At 41.0% G+C, this 20,005-nt stretch overlaps 1 protein-coding gene across 12 annotated transcripts in view; it reads left to right on the top strand.

Annotated features, from left to right (window-relative positions):
- Positions 1-18,843, top strand: part of nrg1 (neuregulin 1) — an 87,193-nt gene extending 68,350 nt beyond the window's left edge. For 3 of the 12 annotated variants that reach the window (XM_079862240.1, XM_079862241.1, XM_079862249.1), the window contains 8 exons: positions 1,180-1,318; positions 3,710-3,768; positions 8,176-8,199; positions 10,097-10,199; positions 10,371-10,485; positions 11,701-11,834; positions 12,951-13,151; positions 16,227-18,843. In XM_079862240.1, the coding sequence (XP_079718366.1) occupies positions 1,180-1,318; positions 3,710-3,768; positions 8,176-8,199; positions 10,097-10,199; positions 10,371-10,485; positions 11,701-11,834; positions 12,951-13,151; positions 16,227-16,812 (1,361 nt within the window). In that variant the 3' untranslated portion in view covers positions 16,813-18,843. Of the gene's footprint in view, positions 1-1,179; positions 1,319-3,267; positions 3,336-3,709; positions 3,769-8,175; positions 8,200-10,096; positions 10,200-10,370; positions 10,486-11,700; positions 11,835-12,950; positions 13,152-16,226 lie in introns of all 12 variants that reach the window. The other 9 variants (XM_079862247.1, XM_079862243.1, XM_079862251.1 and 6 more) reach the window with 5 other exon arrangements.
- Positions 18,844-20,005: the final 1,162 nt, after the last annotated feature.

Raw genomic sequence — 20,005 nt, 5'->3', positions numbered from 1 at the left:
GATACCTCTATGTCATGTATTTAAATATATTTGTAATTACACATTTGGAATGATAAAGTTGCAATTTAGTACATTTCAAATATATTAACTTTAAATGTAATTACACAATAGTGACTAACTATAGTGAATAAAATTATCAAGAGAATAATTGTATATCTTTAGAACATGACAAAAGATTATTATATCATAATGATGTAAAATGTCCTTTAAAGTTAAACCTTTACTTTCACATTATTACAAAAATACGTTTACTTAAGTGTAAGAAACAGTCATAAACACTCTCTTTAAGTACACTAAAGTAGCCTTTTATTTCATTTATGTTATATATCTGACAGAACAGATTTTTAAAAATGTGCTTTTATCATTTGAAGTGCACCTTCAGTCCAGTGAAGCGCTCTAGTGTTTCACGCTGGTCGGAGTGTGACCGCTCACCACTGCGCTGATGACGTGTTAGAGACTCAATGCCAGGCGTGACGTGCGCAGTGAACTCGTGCGCTGCCGTAGAGGTGCTCATTTAAAAATGTTGACGGGCAGAGGTTTTGCAGATGGGAAGTGCAGAGGAAGGCTGTAGGTCCAGAGTGCTCGGGGAAACACTTTGTCATCGCACTGGCTATCGACACACCGGAGTCATGCGCTTGCACATATCCAGATATTATCGCAATGTTACAGGTATGCAGGGATATTATTTGATGTTGTCTGAAATAGTTTGACATTTACGAGGTTGCCTGAGCTGTTTTCATTTTCAAATTGTCACTTGCTTTAAACTAAATTAGTATGTTGCATGATAGTCCATTGCTGCTTTGTAAGTTGCTGTATTTGAAACATTGAAACATTGGTGTTCATCTTTTACCTGTGTAGCCGCGTAATGAAGTCACTGTTTGGTTGAGAAGGATTGCTCTACCTTGTGCACTCATATTCTTTTTGTAGTGAAATGCGATGACCCTGCATTTACTTCAGTCTGATCAATAGCTCAAAATAGCCCGTCTCTTCTAATATTTAGCAGATGTTTTGTAAAGGTCGTTTGGATCAGACACACATACTGTGCATGTCACGAGCTGCACCTCCAGTTCAGATGCTTTTTAATTCCTGATCTCAGATTAGTGTTACACCTGAATAAGATCCTCTGGGGTAAACCTGCTCCTTTCTCAGTGCTCTTATGTGTTGTGTTGTTCTGTGCAGCGGCCACCAGCACCACTCCCTCGGCCAAGACCTCCAGTCACATGACGCCCTGCAGCGAGAGCGAGAGAAAGTTCTGCGTGAACGGAGGGAAATGCTACACGCTGGAGGTCACGCCGGGAAACATCAGACACCTCTGCAGGTATAGCTCACATCCGCACGTGTGTTACAGGTTCAACACTGAGACATTCAGTCTGCTAGTCACTGTCATTCTACTGATCTTAGATGAGGTTTAATTAATGAATGACCTATTAGCTCAAACAGTGGAGCATTGCATTTGCAACACCAAGGTTTGGTTCTCAAGGAATGTATGGAGTGATACAATGAATATGTTCAATGCAATGTTGGATAAAGTATGAAATGCATGAATGTAAATGTAAAACCATGTTGCAAGCGGAGGTTTTCTGCGTGCATGACTTACTGTCCAATCCAGTGAATAAGCACAAACCGTAGTGCTGATGTCAGGGCTCTGTTCTCATCAGTAAGCACTGCAGTGGAGAGACAGACAGCAGCGCTCCTCAGGGACTGGAGATCTCTGAGCCTTCCATCTCAGCCATCCATCTGTGGTCACGAGACCCTTAACCAACATGTGGAATTAGTGCTAAGTCAAGTATGACTGTACTAGTGCTCATAACAGTGTGATCAGATATTCTGAAACTAAGATTAAAGCTGAGTGTGTGCATCATCCTGCAGCATTTGTGCTCCAGACATGAATAATTCCTCATGTTGAGGAGATTTAAGAAATCGGATGCACTGATGTTCACTGCATTACGGATGCACATTGAAGGAGGCATATCTAGAGACCAGAAGATCACAGAGGATGGATTTTTTCATTGGAGACAACCACCCAGTAATCCTTGACTATCACCTGGCAACACCCTGGCAACCACCCACAACACCCCAGCATCAAAGCGACTGTTGGATGTCGAGCATCATTCACCTTTTCTTCAAGGAATGCGACATATCGAGTTGTTCTTGTTAAGGTTTCTCATCACTTTTGATGAATCTGACACAGTTTGAAATGCCTGAGGACCAGAATACCTACACAATCTCAAGTTGCAGAAAATCATAACTAATTTACATTTTAGAGAATTGGTGGCAAATAAATTTCATTCGTATGTTTTTGTACGATCTGCTTATGCCCCAGTGATGGTTATGTTCTGGGGTTTGGGTGGAACTTCATACTCCCTTTTTCTATAAAATTCACATCATATGAATTGATATAAAACAGACACCTCATAAAATTGTTCTGATTTCCTGTGAGATTGGGTTAGGTATACTCTCAGTAAACATCCCAATGCAACCCACGCTGCTGACAGCGACGTTTGGATGAATATGTGCTGCACGCTTTCCACTCAGTAACAAACAGCATCTGATCATAGTGATGTGGTTGCACCAGCTCTGCGATTTAGCACTCCAGTCACATCAAGTCTCGTTTATTTATACTGCACTTAATGTCGCTTTCCATTGTTCATGTTTTCACTCGTGTCTTAATTTGACGAACTGAACGGAAGAAATAAACTGGAGAAGATTTCCACACCAAAGAAGGTGGAGCCTCAGAGCCACACCTACCTATTGCATCATCGCCATGGACCAATGGCAGTTTGAAGATTTTGACTTGCCAGAAAGTTCAAGAAATGCCAGATTTAGTTTAAAATATCACACCAGTTCTTTTTTCTGATTTCACTTGAAGTACACCAGGGCCTGTTGAGAAAGACAGCTGCCCTGCTGTTGAGCCCCTTCAGGAGAACAGCTGGAGCTCTACGGCTGTGTGTGGGTGTGTGGCAGGGGTTTGAGTGCTCTTAATGTCATCAGAGAGCAGTTGGTCAGCTGAAAGATCAAGACTGGAACAATCTCAACCCTTGACCTTTTTTTTTTCTTCTTCTTCTTCTTTTTTAACCATAAAATAAGTGAAATGATGACCTGACAGCAGAAGTGAATCCAGAGGGGCAGCTCATGTTTGTGAAGAGCAGAGAATATTCCCTGTTCTTGAACCGATCATGACCCATGCGTGTGTTTGTCTAGTGTTGTAGTGTAATGTTGTGTTGTGATGTGATGTGTTGTGCTGTGTTCATCCTCTCTCTAACCTAGGTGCCTTCCAGGATTCACAGGGAACCGCTGTCATACCAGAGACCCTGTGAGAGTCGTAGACCCCAAACGTATGTGCAGTCAGTGAACGCCCCCTTCACCCCCAAACACACACTCCATCGCCGCTGTTTCTGCGCTGCCTCGCCACCTCCGCCATTTAGAAAGCACTCTTACTGTCAGAGTTTGCCAGGCCGCCCATCTGTCCCGGCGTCAGATGTGGACAGGTGCACGATGGGCTGCCAACATTTACCCCAGAGATACTCCCCACTCTTCAGAGACTAGTCATGTCTAAACTGTTAATTGGCTCTTGGAACCCAGGCGGACGTTTGCGAGACATTCAGCGAGCAACACCGGAGACACGCGTGTGTGAGGGGGACTTTTGGGTGTCAAACTCACTTCCTGTCTTCCTCTCTTTCTCTCTGTGACTTCTGTCTTTCCCTCTCAGGTGCCCCAATGAGTTTACTGGTGATCGCTGCCAAAGCTACGTAATGGCCAGCTTCTACAGTACGTCTATTTCCTCTTCCTGTCTGTGCTTGGATTGGAGCATGCTCAATCAGCGCTACCTCCTGTTGCTTTGGTTTTGTGTTCTTGACCAACGGGTAGTCAGATCAGACAGATCAGATCTTTTTTATGTTTTCCATTCCTTCTCTTTGCATGTTTAGCTTTTATTAATCTAGTTTTGTTATGTTGGATGCTAGTTAGCTGACAATAGTTAGACAGGGTTGACATCCATCAGTCTGGACACATGTTAGTTATTAGGGGAGATCGGGTTTGACCTCATTCACATCATCTTTGACTTTTTCGGGAACAGATGAGATGAGTGTATCAAGCTCTGTCGCAGACAACATCACACCACCTGGCTCAAGAGGTTATGAACTGACTTTACTCTCAGCTTATCAACATGTTTAGTGAGCTAGTCATCATGGATACCTAAGTCCTGTGAACCTGTGCCAAGGGTCACTCTCAAGAAATTGTTACAAGTGTCATTCTCAGTGTTGATATTGTTAACTAAAACTATTAAAAATCTTTTATGCTAATTAAAATAAAGCTAAAATAAAATGTGAATATTAGATGAAAAAATGTACATCTAAAGAAAATTAGAAATGTTGCCTTGGCAAGTACTAAAATTAATCAAACGTGTCAGGTTACGGCTCTAATCCTGGTTCCCTGAGAAGGGGAACAAGACACTGTGTCTTGAAATGATGCTATGGGGAACGCCATTAGCATGACCGGTGTCTGAAGCATGTGTGAAAAACATGCCAATTTATTGGCTGACGACAGTCCATGATGTCACAAGCGGAGCGCTGTTAAGTATCACAGGGTGCCTGTAATACACGTCATCAACTCTTTTGTCTGAGGCAGGCCCAAGGCATGGCAGTGTCTCGTTCCTCTTCTCAGGAAACCAGGGTTACAGTCGTAGCTTGAGACGTTGCTTTTCAAAGTCGAACACCGACACTTGAATAAACCTTGAGTAAAGGTATACTCTACCTAAGATCCGCTTTAGCTAGCGCTTCGTCTTTTCCTTTTAGCACTAGTCCATAGTTTGTGACAGATAACGAGGAGGGAAGCCCCGCAGACGAACTTCCTCTACTTGTTAGCATTTAAAGCCAGGCCACAGTAGAGCACCCATCAAAGGGGAGCGACATCCCGATTTGAAAACCCGACAGCAGTTGGGGAGGGAGGGAAATGAAGTAGAGAAAATCTAAACGGCCCTACATAACTCCAATCACCTAGCATCAACCCTTAAGGCCATCCAAAGGGGAGATGGGTCTCAGACAAGAGAAAGGCAGTCTGCTTTTTCTTTAGTTCATCCATCATAAGCCATCCCCAAGGAGGATGCAGAGTAGCTTATGCCGTACATAACATATCCCAGTACACTGGGAGAGAGCAGCTCAACCCTGAATAAAATATAGGTACTTCTCCAGGACACACTATAGCTAGCGCTTTACTCTAGTGCTAACTATAGCATGCAATAGATAACCAGGAGGGATGCACACAGGCAGTCTACCTCTACCTGTCATGTTCTTGAACATGGGTCATATTAGAGAGGCCTATAAATTACCCATCCCAAGGGGAGCATACATCCCTACTTCAAGACACAACAGTAGTTGGGGAGGGAGGTAAATAAGGTATAGCGAATCTATACAGTTCTACTTTAGACATAGGGGAGAATATAGCTGACCCTGGAAAAAGATATCTCAGCATTTCAGAGTGGAGCCAGAGAGATGCCAGAGACAATAAACCTCTGCCCACAACCACTGATCAATGCCCTTCTCACCTTGGGGGCATGTGAAGGATGTCCTCAGACATGTGCCCATCCTAACACCTAATCTGAAGTATTTTAGCCAGAAAAAGTATACATAAGCCATCAAGCACTGCTTAGCGCACAACATGAAACAAGCAACAGAGAGAGTGGTTTCAGATTTCTGTTTTCCTGTTAACCAAAACCTGCTCCATTTCTGTGCTGATTTGGCAATGGTTGCTTTGAACTCCTCCCTTAGGAGAGGTCCATGAAAGATAATGTAGAGTCTCTACATTAGGGTAATAATGGCTCTATAGCAAGGTCTTCTATATTCAAGTCAAGTCACCTTCATTTATACAGCGCTTTTAACAATATGGACAGTTTCAAAGCAGCTTTACAGTGAAAATAGGAAATTAAAGTAACAGAGATTGTTTTGGCTTTACAGCAGCTCTAGTAATAAAGGTGAATTGTCTATTTGGCTTATTGTCTTATATAAAGGCTTATTAGTAAAGTTATTGTCCAGCTAAAGTTAGTTTTGATCGATTCGCAGAGGAAAACAGTAGATTAGGTCATTAGATTGCTGAGCAGAACACACTCGTGTAAACGCTAGATTCCTGTCCGTCGGGAGAGAATCAACAAGAACAGAGCTTCTTAATCCAGGGATAACGCAAATGCATTATACTGAGTGCATCTAGTTCCCTTCAGGAGTCGAACGTGCTCCAACCGAGTGTTTATCCGCATATACAAACAAGCGACTCCTGAAGACAAAAGTCAGGCTGATGGCAACACAGGTGCAAACTGGCTTAAGACATGCTTTTTTGGGTGTTAAATAATGGCACAAATACCAGTACATTGACTACAGCAAACATTTAGATACTCTCCTCCCATAAATATTGCATCTGAAAGGGAAGCTCCTACAAATGCATTTGCAATCAGCTCCAAAAGTAATTGTCCAGGCCTTTTCATTTATTTTTCATCTTGACAAATCCTGACAGAAGTTTTTTTAACCCCATAAGAGCGTTAGTAAATCTGAGAATCTTCTCTGAGAATGACTCTTCTTAAACTATTGACGTGACCTACAGGACCACAGAAATAACCACAATTCCCTAAATGAACATGCTTAAAGGGATAGCTCCCCCAAAAGTGAGAATTATCCCATGAATTACCCACCCTCAAGCCATCCGAGGTGTACTGTATATGACTATCGTTTTTCAGACAAATACAATTGGAGTTATATATAAAAATATCATTGCTCTTTCCAGCTTTATAATGGCAGTGAATGGCGGTCCTGATTTTGAAGTCCAAAAAAGTGCATCCATCCATCATAAAAGTAGTCCATACGGCTCCAGGGGGTTAATGAAGGCCTTCTGAAGCAAATGGGTTTGCTATGGGTTTTTGTAAGGAAAATATCCATATTTAAAACTTTAAAAACTAAAATAGCTAGCTTCTGGCAGATCGCTGTACGCATTAATTTAAGGCAAAAGAGTAACCCCTGTTTTAAATATTCATAATTTTCTTACAAACACACATGGCTTTGCTTTAGAGGCAAAAGAGGCACTTGCTCAAAAGAGAGTTCCGTCTATTGTATTGAACTGGACATCTATATCATACGTTTGGGTGATATTCATTATCATTTCTACATTTCAAATAGGACAGTGAGCAGACAGAGAATCTCCATTGATCAACTAAAGTGCTAAAATAGCTACTGCACATTTACTGGAGATCTGCAATGACAATCAATTCTCAGCTATTAATAATATTTGCTAATGTGTCCTTCAGAGAATGACCTTCATCAGTACAGATGCTCTGGTTCAGTGCCAGTGGTTTTATCACGACACGCCGCCCGCAGGAAAGATCAGGGCTATCAGTTTATGAGCAAATCATCGGGCCTCTAACAACACGTCATTATTAGGTCAAACAATTGATATTATTTTAATTGGTGATTTAACCTTGTAATGACTCTCCAACTTTATGTCTGTAGTGCCATTTTATGCATTCTGAAATAACAGGATTATATTTCTGCAAACCTGTTCTTAATATATAGAGTAGGAGATCACATTCTGCCAGTGTTAATCTCTCAAACTTTGACGGGCTCAGGGATCAGTCCAACAAGCAACAGCTTCCGACCGTCAGATAGTTTAGGTGACCGAGAGATGCATGTGTTTAACAGCATGTTTAACAAGTGCTGGTGTAATCACATGAATTAACTGAGTCTGACTCTGTCTGTAGTGAAATGTGTCGAGGATCAGTGTCTATAATGACGTGAGCGCAGTGACGTCTGCATGTGCATGTCCTTGTGTCATAATGATGACCAACCATAAGTGTCTGTATATAGAGATGTACATCACTATATACGTGTGATAAACCATCCATATATCTCTTAATGATTTCTAAAAGCATTAAATGATGCATTGTCATGGTGGGTTTAAAGTCAAACAGAATAGGTTTGAATCATTTCTGCTTTCAAATATGTATCTGTGTATGTGTGTAATGTACCATGCAATATATACATGCTGAGAAGACTTCAGGTATATGGTGTTTTTGGAGGTGTTTGAGGTGGAGCTGATCTGCGTGTTTGTGTGCAGTCAGTCAGAGTTGACATCACCGCTCAACTGTTTTTTGTTTGTTTGTGTTTTGCTTTCTTTTCATCACCTTGTCTGCCTTGGCAGAACATCTTGGGATTGAATTTATGGGTATGAATCGTTCTTTCCTCCTAGTTTGCAGATTCGTAGGTCTAGAAGCTTGAGCCTGTTTCCTTCAACTTCAGCTGGTTTCCTTTTGCTCATGAAGGGATCAAACAGCCATAACAGATGATTGGAGATTGACATCATTATTCTTTATTATATTAATTTGCTTAGAGCCACTCTGCAGGTTTCTAGGGTTTTAGACAAGAAAGTGGATATCCACTCCGAAGCATGTGACGTGCGGGGGGGCATTAGCCTGCATGCTAGGAAGGATGTTGTTAATAATTCATCAAGACCTCTGATATCTTCCATTCAAGGCAGATATGAAAAGCTCTCTCACACACACTCACACACACACACACACACACACAGAGAGAGAGAGACAGCTAAATTTCACACACAGTTCAGCGGTGCAGGAGAGAAGCCGTACTGCAGTAGTTATGCTGTGTTTAGATCCCTTCAGCTTTGCTTTGCCCTCCATTCATGCATCCCTCTATCTTCAGCATGACTCATCTCATTCCTCACTTTCTTCTTGGTTTTCTTCCCCTTTTCTACTTCTCATCAGTGTTTTATCAATGTCTGTACATAGTGATTGCCGTTGTGTTGTGTGCATCAAGAATGTGTTTGCTATACTCTAAAAACAGCGATTCAAGATAGAAGTTTCTAAATCAAACGAGTGGTAGCGTTTGCTCACAGGCTTCAATACGCTTTGTGTGACGGGAACCTACAGTATTCTGTGCCTTTAAGACCCCATGAAGAAATTGAGAATTTGAAAGCAGATAAAATGGGCCAAAAATATTTATGACATCATCGTGCACTCAGGGGCGTACACAGTTTTGTGTCCAGTCAAAATTGATTAGCTGTGTTTAATTAGGGTTGGTGCTAAAACCTGCAGCAAAGTGGCCCTCCAGGATCAGGACTGGACACCCCTGCCCTAATTTAAAAAAAGAAAAAGAAAAAGCTGTGGTTGCCAGAACTGGTAAAGAGAAAGCTACAAGATTACCCAAAATGCATCACATGTAGCTTTTCCACAAGCTGATGTAAATAAAGGAAGGTGCACAGTCATACACACAAATACAACACCATCATGACACTAAAATGATGCAATAAACATTTAACGACATAAGATAACATAACCCTAATGTACATAACTGATGAGAATAAAATGAGACAAAATGGGAATGATAACAGTATTTTACTGTAAAATGACATGAAATGTCACAGTTTTTCATGTCATGTAAGCTAAAGGGGAGGAGCCCTTTTCTATATCCCACTCAAGCTTCCTTCAAATTGTGCATCAACAAAGAAAAGAAAAATATGCTCGTCAAACATTTTCATGGGGTCTTTAGCATGAAATAACAGACACATTTCCCAGCCAACCAGTTTGTGAGTCTGTGAGTTTGTGCTGCTACCAGTTCATGACTTTTTATTAAAGCCTTTAGCATTCCATATCTATTGACCATTCACAAAAATATACATAAAAATAGTTGCTGAAGGCTTCAATAAATTCAGTCTGTCACTGTTGTGATCTAAACCTCATAATGAAATGAGTGAAATGCATGAGTGTCGAGTGTTGCAGGCATCCCAGAGGCCTCGGGCCCAGCCGGGATTGCATTTCATGTCATTTGTGACGACATGATGATTTTCTGAACTGACCTTGAATTAGCCTGTCCTGTTGTCCCTCCCCTCTCAGCAAAACTACATCCTGAGATCAATAAACCCTGTCTAATTAAAGCATCAGCGGCACGGGAAACATACATGTGTGCTAGCTTATGTTCTTACTTGGAAATCTGTTGAAATAACATTGTTATTATAGAATAATGATTCCAAGTAAGAATATGACTGAGATGTAATGTGTGTGTGTGTGTGTGTTCAAGCTTGAAAAGCAGTCTGTCCTCTCTTCCAGAAGCTGAGGAGCTCTATCAGAAACGCGTTTTGACTATAACAGGCATCTGCATCGCTCTTCTAGTTGTTGGCATCATGTGTGTGGTGGCTTACTGCAAAACAAAGTAATTCACTTTTTGAAATGTCTGTTTGTACTAAGTTACTTTATACACTTAGTTTGTACTAATGTTTTACTCAAAAACTAAAATGAGCCATATTAATTATTGATTCGATATCTGATCTCCTAAAGTCTAAGAGCTGTTCTTTTTCCTTTTTACATTTTTTTGCGCGCGTAGAAAACAGAGGAAAAAGCTGCATGACCGCTTGCGGCAAAGTTTGCGAGAGCGAAACGCTGCGGCCAAAGGCGCCCAGCCGCCCCAGCCTCCACCCGAACACCTGCAGCTGGTCAATGTGAGTGTGGTCACTGCATCTCAAACATCACGCTGACATGATGAAACCATGCTGCAATGACACCAGAGGCCAAGATTTTAAAATCCTGTGCATTGCAGTTTGAAACATTGGTTAAAAACACAGCGCCCCCTTTTTTGGGATTTTAGATCATTCATTCTCAGAAAAATTTTGCCATTTATGTTAATGCCGTCAGTATTAAAGGAGTAGTTCACTTCAGAATTAAAATTTCCTGATAATTTACTCTCCCCCACGCCATCCAAGATGTTCATGTCCTTCTTTCTTCAGTCAAAAAGAAATGAAGGTTTTTGAGGAAAATATTCCAGGATGTTTCTCCATATAGTGACTTCAATGGTGTCCAACGGTTTGAAGGTCCAAATGTGAGTTTCAGTGCAGCTTCAAAGTCTCGACACGATCCAGCCGAGGAATAAGAGTCTTATCTAGACAAACCAGCGGACATTTTCTAAACAAAATAAACCATTATATACTTTTTAACCACAAATGCTCGTCTTGCACTAGCTGCGCCGCACATTACGTAATCATGCTGAAAGGTCACGCAGGCGGAAGTACCGACCTAGTGTTTACAAAGCAAACATGCAAAGACTAAGTCAAACGCCATGTACAAAAATAAAATAAAAATAAAATGTAAAACAACGATGTTGGCCGATTTTGAAGTTGGAGTTTTTCGCCCTACATTTTTTAACCGGAACACGCGTGACCTTTCAACGTGATCACAGCTAGTGCAAGACCAGCATTTGTGGATAAAAAGTATATAATGGTTTATTTTGTTTAGAAAATGGCCACTGGTTTGTCTAGATAAGACTCTTATTCCTCGGCTGGATCGTGTCGAGACTTTGAAGCTGCACTGAAACTCACATTTGGACCTTCAAACCGTTGGACACCATTGAAGACACTATATGGAGAAACATCCTGGAATGTTTTCCTCAAAAACCTTCATTTCTTTTTGACTGAAGAAAGAAAGAGATAAACAACTTGGATGACATTGGGGAGAGTAAATTATAAAGAAATCTTAATTCTGAAGTGAAATAATCCTTTAAGATTAATGGTCAACAAGTATTGTACCAATCGACTAAAAGCTCATTTACAATAAAGGTTTTTTTTTAATATGTGTTTGAACAGTTAAAGTTGATCAAGTGTACAGTATCATACACTACAAGAAAAACAGTGATAGACCAATCAACTTTTGTCTGATTTCAGCATTACATGCCGAAAAATCCCGTCCCTCCTCACGTTCATGTGACAGACAGAGAAGCGGAAACATCTCTGTCTGCCACCGAGTTCACGTCATCAACACATGTGTCCAGCGCCGTCACTCGCTCCTCCAGCCTGAGGTACAGTACAGTCCCATAATCACACATCACACACACACCATCACTGGTGATGAGAAACTGTCCAAATGAAATGTGAGACAAATCAAGTCATATTTATTTGTATAGCACTTTTCTCAGTACATATTGTTTGAAAGCAGCTTCGCAGGAAGTTATATTGTTATATTATAGTTATACTGATAGTCATATTAGAGTGCAACAGCAAAGCTTCCTGACATAAAAGCCCATTGATTTAGTATTTCACAGACCATCCATTAGCTCCTGAGGTTGTTGACATCTATGGAAGCCACAAGTTAAAAAAGAAGTGACTTTCTGTTCAAGTACCACACTACCCATAATCCTGAACTGAGATCCAGAGAAATTGTTACCAGGCAGGTTAAAAAATATATATAACTGCCAGCTAGTGATAACTATATAACTTTAAACAGTGCCTGTTAAATATCTAGCTAGCTAACTAAGTAATGTTAGTTAGTATTGGATGTTGGATGACCGCAGAGGTGTTTTCAGATGTGACATTAAACCTCAGACTGACTTGATTATGTCTTTAATTCAAGATTAATCAAGGTTTACGCGTTCTCGAGCCCCAGGCACTGCTGTTGTGTGGATGAGCGGCCGGAGCGCATTCACGTTTTTCTGTTAGAACGGTGTCGTGTAAGCGGCCCTAACACGACCTATTAGTGATCTCCGATCATTAATAACTAATGATCTTTGCAACGGAAGTGAATCAATCAAAGGACAATAACTTTATTCTAGAGCTGCTGTAAAGCCAGAAATTAATGTCATTTCCTATTATCACTGTAAAGCTGCTTTGAAACGAGCTATATTGTTAAAAGCGCTATATAAATGAAGGTGACTTGACTTCAATATATATTGCTTTATGGAATGAGAAAGTTCATTAATTCCCTCATAAGTACACATTCTACCTTTGTCATTTTTCGATTTTTCAAGCATCACAGAACGGTTTAGAAATTTTTTAATTCAATGTCTTGTTTTGTTTTTCAAAGAAATCTTTGAAATATGCTATGGCATAGCATATCATTTTATAATTTTCACTGATGAACATTCATAAGAACACGTGCCTAGATGATGTGAATGATGTTCGCCTTTGGTCTCTCACAGCTGGAGTAATGGGAAAGCAGACAGTGTGGTTTCTGACGCTCATGCAGTCCCGGTGAAGTCTTCGCAGGAGAACAGCCGGCACGGGACGCCCGGTCCCAGAGGGCGTCTGAACGCCACCGGAGGCGTCCATCAGCTCAACGATTACCTGCCGAGCTGCGGAGACACCCAGGCGTCCTGCAGAGACTCCCCCTACAGCGACAGGTACAACCCCTTCAGCCCGAAGTAGAGCTCTGCACGCCAGGGGCGGGTAACTCACATCGCCCCATGTTTTTCAATCGGCTTCATTTGGAAGAAAATTAATTGACGGGACCCTGTGTGGGCTCTATAAGCACCCATGACTGTGAAGATTGTAAGATAAAGACATGAACACGCCAAAGCAAACGGGCACTGCATTGCAACACGCTACAATGAACGCTTCAATGCAATGAAATGTTTAGCTCCGCTCCCATTCTCCCGGATTCTCGCCCACTCGTGTTTTATGTGATATTTTCTCCTGCTTCTGCCTGTAACTCTGCCCGTAAATGCCCGCAGGTAGAGGTGTGAGCAGATTTACAGCCCATTTCTCGTGAAATTTTGTCTGGCTCTGCTGCAATAGTCTATTTTATACAATTCTCCCAAACACACAACGCTTCAGATCTTGCTTTGTTGCATTTGTCACAGCAGGCAAAAGAAAGATGCTTTGCCTTATAACCTCGCACCTGCTAACCATTTATTAATAACACTAATAACATTCTGTGCCATACAAACATAAAATACTGAACATTTACATGTTCAGAACATGAGAAACTAAGTAGACTCTGAAGGGATAGTTCACCCAAAAATGAAAATTCTACAACAACAACAACAACATTTATTTATAAAGCACATTTAAACACAAGATAGATTGGTCCAAAGTGCTGTACATAGTGCAAAGCAGGTCTACACTATAATAATAATAATAATATTAATAATAATAATTACAGGTTTTCAAAAGCTAAAGAATAAAAATGGGTTTTAAGAGTAGATTTAAAAATGTCCAATGACGGAGCAGACCTCACATGATGGGGGAGACCATTCCAAAGCTTGGGCCGGGCCACAGAAAAGGCCTGATCACCCTTTGATTTGTAGCGACACCCTGACACATTTAAGAACAAGTGATTGGAAGATCTAAGTGCCCTAGCAGGACAGTATGGCACAATAAGATCACTAATGTACCTTGGTGCACGGCCAGACAACGCCTCATATACAAACACAGGGATCTTAAAATCAACTCTGAATTTAATGGGAAGCCAGTGAAGGGATGCTAAAACAAGGGAAATATGATCCCTCTTTTTAGTCAAAAGTCTTGCAGCCTCATTTTGAACAACTTGCAATCGAGATAGTGAAGATTGAGGGAGACCAGAATAAAGAGAGTTGCAATAGTCTAATCGTGATGTTACAAGTGCATGAATCGCAACTTTGAAATCTTTGCTTGAAAGAAGGTTCTTCAACTTTGCAATAGATCTTAAATGGAAAAAGCTTCCTCCAATAACAGCACTTATTTGTTCATCAAAAAATAGTGAAGAGTCAAAGATCACTCTAAGGTTTTTGATTTGTTTGCGTACATTTGTTGAGAGAGGACATAACTGGGCTTCCAGAGCAGGAGAGGAACTTGCAGGACAACCCAGAATTAAAACCTCTGTTTTAACCTCATTCAACTGCAGAAAATTGCTATCATTTACATATTCCAATAACACATCAGATGAAGCAGTGGTGTCAAGCCTTACTGGAATGTAAAACTGAGAATCATCTGCATAACAATGATATGAAATGTTGTATTAATGAAAAATGAGGGCCAAGGGGAGCATATAAAGGGAAAACAATAAAGGTCCCAAAATGGATCCCTGGGGCACACCAAACAAACAAAACATGCACAGATGATGAGGAACAATTTCCTAAATTTACAGAAAAAGTCCTTTTTTCGAGGTAGGAAGCAAACCATTGTAATACAGTGCCCTTGACAACTACCATATATTCTAGCCGTTCAAGAAGAATGTTGTGGTCAATGGTATCAAATGCAGCGCTCAGGTCCAACAAAACCCGCACAACACAAGAGCCTGAATCCAGAGCAAGCCAGATATCATTTGTAACCCTCAACGGAGCTGACTCGGTGCTATGCAATGATCTAAAACCAGATTGGAACATGTCCACAATATTAAAATAATCCAAATAAGACTGGAGATGTGAGAAAACTACTTTCTCTAAAAGCTAAGAGATGAAAGGCAGTTTAGAGATTGGTTTCTGGATCAAGCTGAGGTTTTTTCAACAAAGGTTGCACAATTACATGTTTAAAACTAGCTGGAACAACACCTTTGGCTAAAGAGCTGTTTATGATAGCGGTTACCATAAGACTAATAGTAGAAAAAACATCCTTGAAAAGACGAGCCGGGATAATATCTAACTTAGAACCAGAACACTTCATAGTAGAGATTACATCAGCTAACTGAGTTGGAGAGGCAGTTGCAAATGACATGGTTCAGAGGAAACAATCGAGCTTCTAATATCACAATTTTTTTGAGTGAAATGTTTTAAAAAATCTTCACAAAGCTCTGAAGAGGCCTCAGATAAAATATTCGTAGTCGGGTTTAGAAGAGAGTTAATCGTGTCAAACAGGACTTTTGGTCGCTTCGCGTTGTCAGAAATGAATTGAGAAAAGAAATTAGATTTTGCCTTCTTTACTGCCGTTTGATAGTTGTTCGAGTTGTTCTAAACCTGTATGAGTTTCTGTCTTCTGATGAACACAAAAGAAGACATGCTAAAGAATGTCAGTAACCAGACAGTTGATGGAAGTCAATGGGGTCCATCAACTGTCTGGTTACTGACATTCTTTAAAATGTCTTCTTTTGTGTTCATCAGAAGACAGAAATACAGGTTTAGAACAACTCGAGGGCGAGTCCCTTTAAGTCTTAGTAATGTTAGCTATCTTTGTTTCAAAAAAGCCAGCTGTTATTGAACCACTATACATTATGAGTGGCTTGTAGCTCGGTACAGTTTCACAGCAGCTTCTCCTACACAATTGCTGTGTCTCATTTCGAAGTCTGCGCCCTCCTGAGGCCACATACGTCAACTAGGATGCCTCATTTCAGGAAAGTACGCATTACATTCCAAACTCAGAAAAGAAATGACAGTAATTAATAAATGCAACCTCCAGAGGACGAGCCTTTGAAGCGAGACACAGCGCAGTATCAGCTGATGGAGAGGCAGTAGTTATGACATGTGCTGTAAAGCGAGTGTGTGTGTGTGTGTGTTCCTCCACAGGTATGTTTCGGCTATAACTACCCCGGCTCGTGTGTCCCCCGTGGGTCTCCTCTCTCCAGCGACGCCCTCCGAGACGTCGGCTCCTCTCTCCAGCCTGGCGACCCCTGTCCCTTCCAGTCCCTCGGGAGAGGAGGAGCGCCCCCTGCTGTTCCTGCGGGACAAACCCAGCGCACACCAGAGCCAGTCGGGCCAGAACCTGCGCCACTCGGCCCACTACAACCACGGGCTGGATCTGCCCAGTCCTGTGCACACGGAGGAGCAGGAGAGTTCGTCACAGCGGTTCACAAGCACAGGTGCCCCGTCCTCCCCGTCCCACAGCCCCGGGACCAGGACTCAGACGGCACCCGAGCCCGAACCCGAGCCCAGCGGCAGTCCCTCAGAGAGCAGCGGCTCAGAGAGCGAGACCGAGGACGAGGACACGCCGTTTCTCGGCTCCCAGATCCCTGTGGTGTCCGGCGGGCTGATTCTGGACGGGCTGGAGGGCAGCAGAACTAACCCTAACCCTGCGCTGCTCCTCTCGCCCAAACACGACCTGCAGAGCAGACTCACGGCCCGCATGGCCAAACAAGACCCCATCGCCGTGTGAGACATGCAAAGAAGAAGAAAATCACCACTAAACCTTTATTTTCTATAATTAAGTATTGCGAAAAGAAAAACTTCAACTTTTATTTTAGTGATGTTAGTGAAACAAAGACTTTTATAATGTGTGCAACGTGTTTGTGTCATGGAAAAAAAAGTGCCATTCACATGTAGCTGAGGTCACAGTATTTCAATGGCAGAAAAAATATAATCAACGGTGCCTTTTAATTTCAGTTGGGAAAAAGAAGAACTGCATTATGACACTGGGCCATATATTCACGACTCGGCGGCAACAAAACACATTCTCTGTGACTGAAAGAAAAGAAGAAAAAAAAAATCCACCAGCACTCCATGTCTGAATTCTTGCTATCCGATTAAAGTGTGTAAAAGTGCATCATGGTCTTTTCAGTCCCGATCTTGGTCCGTTTTGTGCGTCTCTGTTATTTAACACGGCTGATTCAGATCAGCAGCTCCATGACCTGAACTGTGTCAGATGAGAGAGACGTCCAGAGCGGGCTTGAAAACCTGATTTAACCTGACTTGTTTTATTTACATTGATACTTATTTCTGCATTTTGATTTAAAATATCAATGCGAGGCTGCTGCAAACTGAAAACAAGACAATTCAAAAGCTATAGAATTAAGAAAAAATGCAACAAAAAAAATAAAATAAATATTCACAGGAAGCAAATCATGTACGATCGGCTATTAATCAAACATAATCATTCAATATTACGGTTGTCATGTACAGCAGACATTAGTAGATTTGATTACTGATTCACGACTGAATATATGGCTCACTTTGTCCATCATGCTCATTGGCTTCTCTAACAATGCATTGTGGGAAAGTTATAGCACCACTTTTATGATACTGACACCGACATTTTTATTCCTATATTTTATTTTATTAGTTATTGTCCAGATCACTTTTTTACATTTGTCCATTGCTATCCATGTAGAACGTTACATTATATTCAAAGTGTTCCTTTATGTCTCATCATGTTTATGTGTATATGTGTGATCATTTAAAGAACAAATCACCTGTTGTACAGTATTTTGTTATGTTTGCGTCACCAGATTAATACAGTAACTTATGTATTCACAAGGTTTTACTGAAAATAGCCTCTAATAGTCTATCCAGCTTGCTGAACAGAAGAACTGGTCACACAGACAACACCTTTAACCTAGAGCTCACTATCAAGCTTGTGTGAAGGCCTTTTCCCCTACGCTTCCTCTTCCATCAAATGTGGCCCATTTTATTGTATTTATTTTCTTTATTTATTTGTTATTTATTTATTTATTATCTGGGCCTTATGGAATCTAGCATCTATAAATCTATATTTTAATAGCATTGACAATAGGAGATATTTGCAATCTTTGGGTACATCAACAAAACCTTATTTTTAATGTGTTTTTTCTCCTCATCACTCCATAATATATTTGTGTGTTGTTTTGCCATTTAGGCCTAGACTCTGTTATTCAACATTCTGTCGTTCAAACTCATTCAGAAAAAAAACAAAAAAAAACAATAAATGTTCACCATGACAAATATCCATGAAACTGATTGTACAATAAAAATGAGCTGAACTGCTTCTGGGACACTTGAGAACAGCCTTTTTTCTGTTGCTTCTAACGCAAGCCTTTATGTAACTCTTCTGACCATTTTGAGCTGTTTGATGTTGGATGTGACACAGATGGAGGCTTTAAAGGTGATCTTTGATCTTCCATCATCGTACATATTTTTGTTTTCCGAAATGGCTGTTCATTTACTTTTTTGGATGAAATTAGTCGTGTGATCTCTAAACGATCAGTGTTCCAGCATAGCAGATTTTGGCTTGATTGCCAATGAAGATAAATGAAGAACAGATGCTCTCCACAGAGACAAATAAAGTGTTTCTGAACGCTGCATGAGGACAAACACAGGCATGCCTGGCACAACACATGCAAAACAAGCACGGTCAAACATGACCACCAAAATGTTCAGTTTCATTTGCTCTTGTGTGAACAACTCTATAAAATGTCTGGCCGCTATGTATGATAGCTTTATGTGTTGGGTCTCCTTATTTATTGCAATGCAATGTCTTATTCTCCGAACAAATTGTAAGCTGCTCAAAGCAGGTAAAGCTGTTAGCATTTGATGGCAATCTTAACTCCTAAAGACTTTTCCTCCGCATGGATGTATCTGGTGCATAGACCTGTATGGCCGAATGCCATGAAGTTTGGATTATACTGGAGCAGGTATCAGTTCTGCTAGTGACAATTTTAGGGGTTTTCTTGAAACTCATTACTTTCAACTTTAATCTCAGAAATTTGGGTCAGATGATGCCGTTCAAAAGTTATTTAAAGTTATTCTGATGTACCAAACTGTCAGGAAGTGAAGACATCTTCACAATGCTTCAGCATATTGACATAAAGTTTGGTACGTGTCGTCACAATACCCTGAGCTTACTGGATTTGGTGACAACGCCACCTATTGGTAATATGGAAACTAGGAACTGGAGCAAAATCATAGAGTTGGCATGGCTGTGTCTGAAAACGGCCCTACATCATTAAACAGGGCAATGTTTGAGGGGACAGACATTTGTCGTGATGTCTGAAACCTAGTGGACATTATCTAGTGCACTCATTCAATTCCACAATGCACCACAATAACGAGTGTACAACTGATGTACACTCAACGGCTAGAAAATACCCACAATGCACTGTGAGAGTCGCACGCGCAGCTGAATCGTCCATCCATCCGTTTTCCAATCCGCTGGTCCAATGTGGGTACAGCGTAATATCATACAGGAATAAAGCATACTCCTTTTTAATTGTTTAATTAAGATTTATAAATGCTGGTTTCCGTGACAGAGTTCAAGATAAATCTTTTCATTACTACTGGAGCTACCAGTGTGCTAAGTTTCACGTGATTATCAAACAGCACAAACTAAAAGCAGCAGCTCTTCCGGCACTCATGAATTCACTCACTCGTCAAGTGGACTATATTAGTGGAGTAATGTAGGGAACAGTGAATGAGGGCGGTTTCAGACACAGTCCAGCAGTGCTCAAACTCTTAATCAAACACACCTGAATCCACTCATCAGTGGAATCCACGAATGTGCTTGGGCTCACCATCTAAATGTAGATTTCAATTGTGCTCTTTATACATTTATTACTTTCAATAAGTTTGCTTATGTTGCTGTTTTCACGCACAAGTAA

Source organism: Squalius cephalus (assembly GCF_949319135.1).
Source record: "Squalius cephalus genome assembly, chromosome: 24".
Lineage (NCBI taxonomy): Eukaryota > Metazoa > Chordata > Actinopteri > Cypriniformes > Leuciscidae > Squalius > Squalius cephalus.
Note: the sequence above shows the minus strand (reverse complement) of the source record. Positions and strands in the feature narration are given on the sequence as shown.